This window comes from Osmerus mordax, chromosome 21 (assembly GCF_038355195.1).
Source record: "Osmerus mordax isolate fOsmMor3 chromosome 21, fOsmMor3.pri, whole genome shotgun sequence".
Taxonomy (NCBI): domain Eukaryota; kingdom Metazoa; phylum Chordata; class Actinopteri; order Osmeriformes; family Osmeridae; genus Osmerus; species Osmerus mordax.
In genome coordinates this window covers 1,052,820-1,062,889 of record NC_090070.1, presented here as the reverse complement: position 1 = coordinate 1,062,889, position 10,070 = coordinate 1,052,820, and the positions used below count along the sequence as shown (strand labels likewise).

At 45.7% G+C, this 10,070-nt stretch overlaps 2 protein-coding genes across 2 annotated transcripts; both read left to right on the top strand.

Annotated features, from left to right (window-relative positions):
• Positions 1 to 2,649: 2,649 nt before the first annotated feature.
• On the top strand, positions 2,650 to 3,529 carry LOC136965167 (protein PET117 homolog, mitochondrial). Its single transcript, XM_067259204.1, has 2 exons — positions 2,650 to 2,861; positions 3,371 to 3,529. The coding sequence occupies exons 1-2, from the start codon at positions 2,766 to 2,768 to the stop codon at positions 3,527 to 3,529; spliced, it is 255 nt and encodes an 84-aa protein (XP_067115305.1). The 5' UTR covers positions 2,650 to 2,765.
• A 556-nt stretch (positions 3,530 to 4,085) lies between these two features.
• kat14 (lysine acetyltransferase 14) lies at positions 4,086 to 10,056 on the top strand. Its single transcript, XM_067259192.1, has 10 exons — positions 4,086 to 4,344; positions 4,711 to 4,832; positions 5,021 to 5,142; positions 5,347 to 5,519; positions 5,916 to 6,347; positions 7,235 to 7,821; positions 8,032 to 8,165; positions 8,414 to 8,589; positions 8,973 to 9,163; positions 9,362 to 10,056. Exons 1-10 carry the CDS (start codon positions 4,086 to 4,088, stop codon positions 9,533 to 9,535), a joined length of 2,370 nt encoding a protein of 789 aa, XP_067115293.1. The 3' UTR covers positions 9,536 to 10,056.
• Positions 10,057 to 10,070: the final 14 nt, after the last annotated feature.

Genomic DNA, 10,070 nt, shown 5'->3' with positions numbered 1-10,070 from the left:
ACCCTCTCAGAGGCAGGGAAATGTAACCAAACATAGTCATGTGTACATGTGTTATATCATAGAGTTAAATATTACACCTAAAGGCTTGTTGTGACAGTACTCCTACTGTAAAAGTCACTTGAATTTCACATCGGCAAAACTGATGTAGTGGTCTTCCTAGGCACGTGAAGTACCAAGTCTATCAGCAAAAATACCACCTCAGAGTACATGAGCTCTATTTGTTAAACAATGAGTATAGCAGACTACTGTACTAAATGAACTGATGTTCCCACCCACTCAGGAAAAAGTTCTCTTGAGATCATTTGTGGACTGCAACCCAATCAAACCCACAAAGATTCAACATAGTTATGGTTCATCCGATCATCTAATGCTTCAACTGGAAGTTCTATATAGAAAAATATATTCCAAATACAATGTAGTGTTAAGTAGCTAGATGCTTGAAGTGTGCTTGCTTACTATTGCATACAGCCACACAGACATACCTTTGTGCTTAGTGCGTTGACACAGCTTACTTTGCTCCCTGGCCTTACACCCAGTATGTTGACGTGCCAGTCCCCTACTGGAGGAGATGGGTCGTTCAGAGAGGTGAAAAAACAAACGAAGTTGTGGAAACTCCCCCTTCCTGGCTATCCTCTCTTTCTCTTTTCTAGCTCTCCCCCCCCCCCACACCAGTTGACCAGTGTTTGTCAACTTATGCATTTGAAATGCCAAGTCTTGTGGGGAAATAAGCGTATTTGAGGTAAATGGTCAACGGAATCCGAATTTGAGAGAAAAGGAATGCCAGAGAAAAAAGTTTATCATTTTTGGTAGTGTGTAAAAATGTATGCATGCAGGATGTGTGCTGAAATGCTTGAATGCGTATTGCAATGGAAAACCGTATTTGAAGTAACATTTAGGCTGCACCCTAGGAAGTGTTTGCTCAGCACATTTGCTTGAAAAGGTGTGTGCTGGCTGGGAGCTTCTTTTGTATAAAGAAACTGTGTGTCAAATATTCTTCTAATCCACTTAACCTGAGAATTTGACAAAAACACAGATTTGCCAAGCACAATGTGGGACAATAAACACACAACTTCTGATAAATGAATGGAAACTTCTGCCAAAAGTCTCAAATAATAGGTTGGAATTTTCACATGGGATTTTGTTAAAAATGTAATACAAAGTCTTGTTGTTCATGGGAAATGTGACATCGGTCTAATTGTGGTCTTAGTTCAACAGATGGAAGTCTTGGGTGTAGGGAGGCACAGTTAGGGTTGGTATGAAATATTTCTGAAGTCTCACTGTTTGCCTTAGCTTTCACAGATGTGTATCCAAAAAAAGACGCCCGCACTCCACACATACACACACATGTGTGCATACTCACAAGTCACACTCTGATACACAATCCATATGCCATCAGCCAGAAACTGAACTAATGAAGGCAAAGGTGAGCAAGCCTCTAATTATTATGTGACCCCAACATGCCAAAGGCTTGTCAAGACAAGTCAAATTTCAAAGTCCGAAGTGTAAAGGGTCCAATTTTGTCATAAACGATAACAGAAGCTAGTTTTTTTCTGTCTCTGTTTAAAATGGTCAATGTTGCACTTAGTGAAAGCATGGCTATTGCACTAGAGTTCAAAATGTACTCACAATAGCAAAAATATTAGGTGCTATGGATGTTAGCTAAAAAACACACTTAACAAATGTCAATGTTTGCCAGAAGAAAAGTGTAGTCAGTCAGGAAAATTCGGAGTTCTTGTTGCTGTAGTGTGATTTGGAACATTGTGTACTGTGCTGAAAAGTCCACTTTGGTTTTAGTTCAAGACGGTGAGGGGAGGGTTTAGACTGGGGGATACATTACAGTCATGTTCACATGGACGCACACTTTTATTTGAGGAGAACGATTGCAAACTAAACTGTCCCTGCAACTTCTATTTTCTGGATTCAACTAGAATAGCAGTTACAAAGGTTATCCTACTTATTTTTCACTTTTCAGATAAGGAGGCCATTATACCCTCGGTGTGCGTTTATATTCATTATTATGCAATGGAATGTTACATAAATGTGCAGAAAGGGGCAGCTTTTGAGATTACCTTGTATTAACCCAGACACTCAGCACTTTTTTCGTACCAGTTTTACACAAATACATTTGGGGAACTTTGTGTGCGCTATATGCAGACTTGCAATTCACCTGGTTGATATTGACTTGACACAACGATATCGACAAAGACCGTATGGTGCAAGCTTTGCTATCCAGGCTAAACATCATCGTGTCACCTAAATGTATTCAATGCCTCATCTAGCCTACTGTAGAGATATGAAGGGAAATTGCCAAACACAGGTCAAAATGAATGGCACAGTTGCACCCACGTATTGCTTGCCTATTTTGTTCATCATTAGGCTGTCAAACTTAGAAATGGAGCAGGGTGGGTATCAAAAGCGCTATTTCAATCATGGGACCATAAACTGAGATTTAGAGAAAAAGTGCAATGTGTACCGAACCAAACATCACGTTTGACATCGATTATGAATAGTTAGTTAATCTAAATAGCAGAATGATATTTTGATTCATTAATTAGTAGTAATGATGACGATAATTGATAATGACGTCCTAGTGCTCGATGCACTCTACCATCAATTGTACGAACTGAATCATTCATGATCTACTGCACAGCCTGTGGAGGACAGCGGGGCACACACTGTCTAGCTAGCTAAAGCTACCGTTGAAAACGTCGACCTGAGTGGGAATGTTATGGTAGAATCGACCATATTCCCCATAGCTTCCAGCTATGTCTAAAACCTCAAAACTTGTACTTGGCGTGTCTGTTGTGCTTACACTGAGTACCGTAGCGGGAGTACATTTAAAGCAAACCTGGGATCGAGAGGTAAACAATTAGCATAGTCAGCTGCCCTTGATGTTAGCTAACACTGGCTAACCTCCTACTTTTTAAAATGTAGCACAAACGATAGCTAGAGCTAGCTATATTAAAGATATTCCCCAAATGTATCTGTTTAGCTTTCTACCTCGTCGTTTTAGCTCTCCACCACCTAGTGAAATTGCTAGTAACTAACATGCCTTGCAGTATTATATTTCTTCGTGAACAGGTTAAGAGAGAATTAGCTCTATTAAAACAGATAAACTAGCTACAATAGCTGCTCAGTCTCCTTCTACAACGGTACAGCCTGCCAGAAGAAACGTGCTTCTCACAAGGTTTAGTAACAAGTTAATGGTTATCATGCGAGTATAACTTATATCTATGGCATTTATATTCACAGCTTGACTTATGTATCATAAAGCAGACATTCCTGTATTGGTATACAATCTTATACACATGATCACATAACGCACACTAAAATCAACCAGCTAGCACTGCTTCTGTATTGTGTTCCACAGAGACTTCATGAGGGTGTACTCCGAGATCTTGAACGTATGGAAAGAAAAAAAGAGAATCTGAGAGTACTTGAAGAACAAAGAACTTTAACCAAGGAGCTTGAGGCGGAGCGTGACAGAAGGGCGGCAGCTCTTCAGAGCCCCGATCAGCCACACGCCTAACAAGAAGTAGACAAGTACCGCTTCCTCTACTGTAAGTGCCGAACTCCAGCGCTAGTTTCTCTACCTCCCGCAGTTAATTGAAAAGACAAACAGATCTGTCATTTGACTAAAATAAGTCTTAAGCAATCAGACCAAAAACATGATAGTAACCACTAACTCTGAGTTGCAGTTTAAATAGATGTAACCATAAATGTGACCCTCTGTCCCTAAGACTTTTAAATAAGGGCAGATAAGAAAAGGATGTGGCCAGGACACACTCTGGAGGATCTCTGCTGGTATTAAAGGGTGCTGATTTTTTGCCAATTACTGATTTGCTGATTTGCTTTTCATGTCTGTGTACATTGTGTGCTTGCAGAAACCTTGCTATATGTTTCACTCACATTTGTATTTTGAATGTTTGTTGTGTCTGGCTGCAGCATGGGTGTAAGTACATTTTCTACTTTGTGGGACGACAAAGATCTTAATCTTACTGATCTGAATGCATTGGTCGTTGATGCCACATTGGCCTCTCCCAGGTTCTGATCGATCCAGCTGCGTCCACTCTCCTTCGGTGACCATGGACTGTGGCGAAGAACAGAGGGGAAAGGTGGACAACGAGGCGGTGTGCACCTCGGCGTCGGAGGGTCTGGAGGAGGGCGAGGTGGAGGGCGAGACGCTGCTGATCGTGGAGTCTGAGGACCAGGCCTCGGTGGACTTATCGCACGACCACAGCGGCGACTCGCTCAACAGCGACGTCGGAGAGGAAGGGGAGAGCGGCTGGGCGTGCGATGACATGGCTTTTTACTGCGACAAGTGCCACAAGTGGATCCCCACCGGTGAGAGGGTTAGCTGCACAAGCTGGAGAGGAAGAGGCCTTCCCCTTTGGGGCACCCACCATATTTAACCAGATAGAATTCAGCACTTTAAAAGATGTTTCTTGTGAATATAGGTGTTTACTTTGAACCACGTATGCTTTATAATTGTTGTACAGGATTGCAGCTGGTTTAGCCTTATTAGTCTTCAGAAGTTAGAAAAAATCAAAAAACAAAGGAAGTGGGTTGTGGGATCACAGTATGCTTGATACTGCAGCGTTTACTGAAATGCTGTCTTCTGTTTCACCTCGCTGCTCTAATAAAGAACGACAATGATTGCGCTCGGTCTCTGAGCAGTTTTTGGTATTTTTCTCCAATCCCGGAATCTAGCCCAGCTACACGACGAGCAGCCTAGCTACCTTAAAGGAGACAACTTTTTCAAGTTTACCTGCTACGCTTGTTCGGAGGATGGCAAGGAGACGTTTGAGAGAATGAGACTCACCTGGCAACAGGTACGGAGGCTAAACATTCCACAGGCCAGGGGGTTCTGTGGGCGTTTGACAAATGATGCATATTGCTTATATCCAAAATATTTGGAAACATTTTAACACATAAAAAAAGAAATTCTCTTATGTTACTTGCCCTTTCCATTTAAACATCAGGAGTTGGACTGAGTTATACTATCTTTTTTCACTTCTAGGTGGTGATGCTGGCCATGTATAACCTGTCACTAGAGGGCACTGGCCGGCAAGGCTACTTCAGATGGAAGGAGGACATCTGTGCGTTTATTGGAAGACACTGGACATTCCTACTGGGAACTAGGTGAAAGACTGTCCATTGATGAGCTGTACAGTGAATTGGTTGAACGTACCGTTTTCAGGACAAATTTGACCTGAAATGTGAAACTTATCCTGCAGAGGAAGGCTTGTATTTTAGACGTGAACTCGTGTGTCGGTTCTATCTTTTTGAGTACCTCTGGAAAGCTACACACAACACCCTAAAGCTGACCTGATGCTCCTCTAACAGGAAGAAGACCTCCACCTGGTGGAGCACCGTGGCAGGCTGTCTGTCGGTGGGGAGCCCCACGTTCTTCCGCTCAGGGGCCCAGGAGTTTGGAGAGCCCGGCTGGTGGAAGCTGGTGCAGAACCGCCCTCCCACTCTCCGCCCCGATGGAGACAAGTCCTCTGTGAAGGCCAGAGGTTGGTAACTGTGTTTGGTGCTTCCCCTTACCAGGGTCTGGAATTCATGAAACCATCTTCAAAACTGATTCAGTTAAATAGAACAATTCATAAAAAAAAAGGATGAATTCATTTTGGATTAGCCTTGCAACCCAGATATATGGGCCTGGAGACCCATTTTATTTAGCAGCACCCTGTTCCTAGAACAGCAATCCTGGAAGTGGCGTTATACTAATTAAATAATGCAGCACTTGAATACAGAGGGTTTTGCTTTACAGTTAGACTTGTTTTTATTTAGTTGCACAATTGTTACAATGTCACCTGTGTCTTTATGTTGCTGTGTCTCCCTGTCTCTCCATGTCTCTCCATGTGTCTCTCCGTGTCTCCATGTGTCTGTGTGCTTGCTGTGCTCTGCAGCCTGTAAGCCGTCGGTGGAGCCCATCATCACTGTGGAGGGCCTCAGGAAGCGTGGTGTGAGGAACCCGGTAGAGAACGCCATGCAGCTGAAGGAGAAGCGCTGCCGCACCCAGGAGGCCAAGGACATCCGCAGGGCCCAGAAGGAGGCGGCGGGGGGCGGCTACACGGAGCGCAGCGCCTCCTCCACGCCCGTCAAGATGGGGGGGGGGCGAGGGGGTGGGCGCAGGCCCGACCAGGTGCTAGAGAAGGGCGAGGTCATCGACTTCTCCTCGCTCAGCTCCTCCGACCGCACGCCCCTCACCAGCCCCTCGCCCTCGCCCTCCCCGGACTTCTCCGCCCCTGGCACGCCGGCATCCCACTCTGCCACGCCCAGCCTGCTGTCGGAGGCTGACCTCATCCCGGACGTCATGCCGCCACAGGCGCTGTTTCATGGTGAGCCAGTCACACCGCAGTCTCATTATGGTGTAACAGGGGGAGTCGCGTTGCTCGTCAGAGTCCCTTCTTCCCTGATCTGCAGTTAGAACTCGAGTCCTCCACAACTCGACCGCCACCTTTACAAACACCGCTTTAACCCACGCCACCTAAAAGCTCGCTCTTCGATGGTGCTGGTGGGCGGTATTGATACTGAGGAGTGAGTTTAACCAGTTTAACTTGGTTACAGTGGCACTCCTATGAGAACAAAGAATCCAGAAAGAAGTGATGCTCAGTTCTTGTCAGTCAAGGGCAGTTCCAGAGACGTAATTCTGTAGTCCAATGGTTTCAGTGTCTGCAGGCATTAGATGACAACAAACATAAATTGAATATTTAATTAATTGAAAAGTAGGGACCTGGAGGGACGAATTCAATATGTGAGTTGAAACATTGCGTTATAATTCTTCATCAAGCCATTAATGTTCATTCTTTGTTCTCATGTGTCTTTGTTATTTTTCATTATTCTTTATTGTAAATGCGCCCATACTTCAAATATAATATCATCAGGTACATAGAGTAAAAGGCAAGCCTACGGCTAGACATAATGAAAAACCTGTAAGTATTATGATACTTAATATCATAACGGATATTGCAATATAAACCTGGAGCAGGTACAACGATCTAATCTTTCTTTGTATAAAAACATAAGGTTACCTTGACCAGAAACACGATAATTAAATCAATCTCAGTCCCACAATTTTAATCCTACAAAGGACATTCTTGTTTATGTGCAACACTACCAAAAGCAGATACTACACAAGGATTGTATTTCTAAGAATCTTCATGTGATGTAAACAAGAGAACTGTTTTGGAAGCGTGTCAACCCCCTGTGTCTCTCTGGGCCACAGATGATGAGGAGCTGGACGGAGAGGGGGTCATTGACCCCGGCATGGAGTACCTCCCCCCTCCCAGCGCCGCCCTGGCGGTGCGCAAGAAGCTCCGCCCCTCCGCCGCTCACATCAAGCAAGAGGCGGAGAGTGAGGACGAGGAGATCCGCGGCGTCCGAGACGACATCGATGACGACTGCGAGCCCCCGGGCGGCCGGGACGACGGCAGAGGGCGGCCAGGAGGGGCCGGAGACAGGAGGAGGGGCCTGCAGGAGAAAGGGGAGGGGCCCTGTGCGGAGGCTAGCGCCGGCCCCCGCTACGTTCCCCTCAGCCTGTACGAGGAGCGGATCCTTCTGCGGCGCCTGGAGGCGTGTCCTCTGGCCCTCGCCGTCACCCCTCAGGCCAAGAGGCTCCACAGGAAGCTGCTGGTGCGCCAGGCCAAGCGCCAGAGAGGGCTCCCCCTGCTGGATGTGGACCAGGCGCTCAGCGCCACGCTCAGCCTGGTGGGGGGGCTGTACGGAGCCCAGGGGGGCGGACGACACTCTGCCTCTGGAGGGGGGAGGTTCCGGACAACCAGCCACGACCTCCGAGTCCTCGACCGCTTCCAGGTGCTGCTCTCTGCTGGAGGCCAGTTTGGATGGCATTTGGGATCAGTGAATGCATGACTTTACAAGCTTTTTATGAACAGCACATCGTTTTCGAAATATGTTAACTATGGATACTTTATCTTTAAATGTTTGATAAATTTCAAACATTTGCAATGGTCATAAAAAAAAAAAACATTTCTATATTTTGACCTGTGTGTTTGATCTCTTTAGACGACCATGTCCAGTAGGAGGGGCTATCACCTGCCCTCTGTGTCGTTCTGGCACAGGCTCATGGGGTCTGACGCTGGCGTGGACCAGGGCATTAAAAGCCCTTACACCTCCCGAATCCTCAAACCCTACATAAGGTACAATAATACTGTGCAGATAATACTGTCCAATGAAAAAGCAAGCAAAACTAAAAAGATGAGTCACATGAGTGATGGACGGACCGACAGATTTATTTATTTTCAGTGTTACTTCTCAAGCTTACGTTCACAGACACATCTGTTCACTGTCATGAGTCATGGCTGCTAACCCACTTCAACATGATTATTCAACACACAAACACAGCTAGACCATAAGAACAAACTTGCTTGTGTTCTGCCTTCTCCAGGAGAGACTACGAGAACAAGCCCCTGAAGCTGCGGCTCCTGGCTGAGATCCGGGCCCACCCCCACAGGACGAAGCCTGGCTGGGCCCCGGAGCCCGAGGCCCCCATCGACTACTGCTACGTCCGGCCCAACCACATCCCCTCCGTCAACTCCATGTGCCACGACAGCTTCTGGCCAGGTAGAGCATCAGTAGAGCAGGCTGAGGTCCCGACACTAGCCACACCCTCACCGGTGTCACTCCTTCTGGGCCTGTGGACTCCTCTGATAGTCACACCTCAACCGGGATGGTTAACTGACTCTTTTAACCACTTAAAGACAACAGTTTAGAACTTTGCTAAGGAGATGTGTGCCTCTTTCTAATGTATCACCACTACCATTGGGTTTGTATACCTCTAAGACAATACCACTTATGTTCTTTGACGCATGTCACCTCATCCACAGTTGAGCCAGTTTACGTTTTTGTGGCTAGGTATGACTGTTTTGTTAAGTGACAAGGGTAAACACAACGGAAACAAGGTGTGGGCTCTATGAATGACTTCTATCCTCCTGTGGTTCTGTCAGGAGTGGATCTCTCCGAGTGTCTCCAGTACCCAGACTTCAGTGTGGTGGTGCTGTACAAGAAGGTGGTGATCGGTTTTGGCTTCATGGTGCCGGACGTGAAGTATAACGAGGCGTACATTTCCTTCCTGCTGGTGCACCCCGAGTGGAGGAGGGCTGGGATTGCCACCTTCATGATCTACCATCTCATCCAGGTTTGGAGCTCCACTCTCTATCAACAATACCGTTACACATACAGACTGTATATCAATAAAATATCTTGTTGTCAACATGAATAAATAGAATATTTAACATTTTACAGTCTGTGGGAGGTATTTGATGATGTTTTTGGGGGGATATTGTGGGATTGAGATGTTGTTCTGTATCTTGTGTACTTGGTGTATGTTGTGCAGACCTGCATGGGAAAGGATGTCACGCTGCACGTGTCAGCCAGTAACCCGGCCATGCTGCTCTACCAGAAGTTTGGCTTCAAGACGGAGGAATACATCTTGGACTTCTATGACAAGTACTACCCGGTGGACAGTAAGGAGTGCCGCCACGCCTTCTTCCTGCGTTTACGTCGTTGACCCAGGAAACGAGAGGTCGCCAGCATCTGGGCGTGACTTGAAGGGATTCCGAGGTCTTTCACGGAAGAAGGCATAAGTAGTTGGGACGTTTAATACGAGAGCCAGCTGATGTTCTCTTCAACCATATCAGTGTCCGGAATGTATGTTTGTATTTGGTTGTGTGTCTTCGTTGTATATTGTCATGGTAAAGTTGTTGCCATTGTTGTGTTCAGTGAAATACATGTATATTGGTCTGTTGTTTACACACATTTAAGCCCTCTGGCTCTAGGTTGCTAAACTAAGAATTTGATTTTGTATCTAAAGGACATGCTTTATTATGGTTTTGTAATACAACTCACACTTATGCACACTTCTGCAGCTCACTTTTTGAATAAAGATGAAGTCACATTCACACCAACTCCTCTCATCGTCTCATCTTTGGCCCTCAGCTGAGTTTCGAAACAACTCTCCCTTGTAATTTATGAAATACCTTCATTCACATTGCTTAAAATACAAATTAACTAGAAAACAGTGATGTTGTCTAACAAAGTAAATA